We start from the raw sequence: 534 nt of genomic DNA, 5'->3' as shown, positions 1-534 counted from the left end.
AGATCTGTTTGTTTGTTTGTGAGCAATTTTACCCAAAACCTACTGGACTGATTTTGACCAAACTTAGTTGTCATATTGGGTAACATTTTGGATGAAGTACAGTATATCAAAATACGATACAAGTACGCAGCAGTAGTTTTGAAATAATCACAATGTTATTTTTTTTTTTGTTAACAACATTACGCAGTAACTATTGAACCAATTTCAATAAAATGCGGAGGACATGTGGGGTATGTCCCAAGGACAAATCCATTATATTTTGAAGAGAATTCATCGAAGTATAAGTACGCAATGGAGTTAAGAGCAAAATAAGACTTTAGGGCATAGCGAAGGCATGCACTCCACTGAGAATAAGACTTTAGGGCGTGGCGAAGGCATGCATTCCACTGAGAATAAGACTTTAGGGCGTGGCGAAGGCATGCACTCCACTGAGAATAAGACTTTAGGGCGTGGCGAAGGCATGCACTCCACTGAGAATAAGACTTTAGGGCGTGGCGAAGGCACGCCCTCCACTGAGAATAAGACTTTAGGGGG

General features: G+C 40.8%; 1 protein-coding gene across 1 annotated transcript in view; it reads left to right on the top strand.

The window, feature by feature from the left end:
• The first annotated feature begins 334 nt into the window (after nt 1-334).
• The window catches only part of LOC137658733 (Kruppel-like factor 18), a 624-nt gene continuing 424 nt past the window's right edge, over nt 335-534 (top strand). The window contains exon 1 of the mRNA XM_068393745.1: nt 335-534. This exon is cut by the window's right edge and continues 424 nt beyond it. Coding sequence (XP_068249846.1) covers nt 335-534 — 200 coding nt within the window.

The sequence above is a fragment of the Palaemon carinicauda genome, chromosome 19 (assembly GCF_036898095.1).
Source record: "Palaemon carinicauda isolate YSFRI2023 chromosome 19, ASM3689809v2, whole genome shotgun sequence".
Taxonomy (NCBI): domain Eukaryota; kingdom Metazoa; phylum Arthropoda; class Malacostraca; order Decapoda; family Palaemonidae; genus Palaemon; species Palaemon carinicauda.
This window is presented reverse-complemented; position numbering and strand designations above follow the sequence as displayed.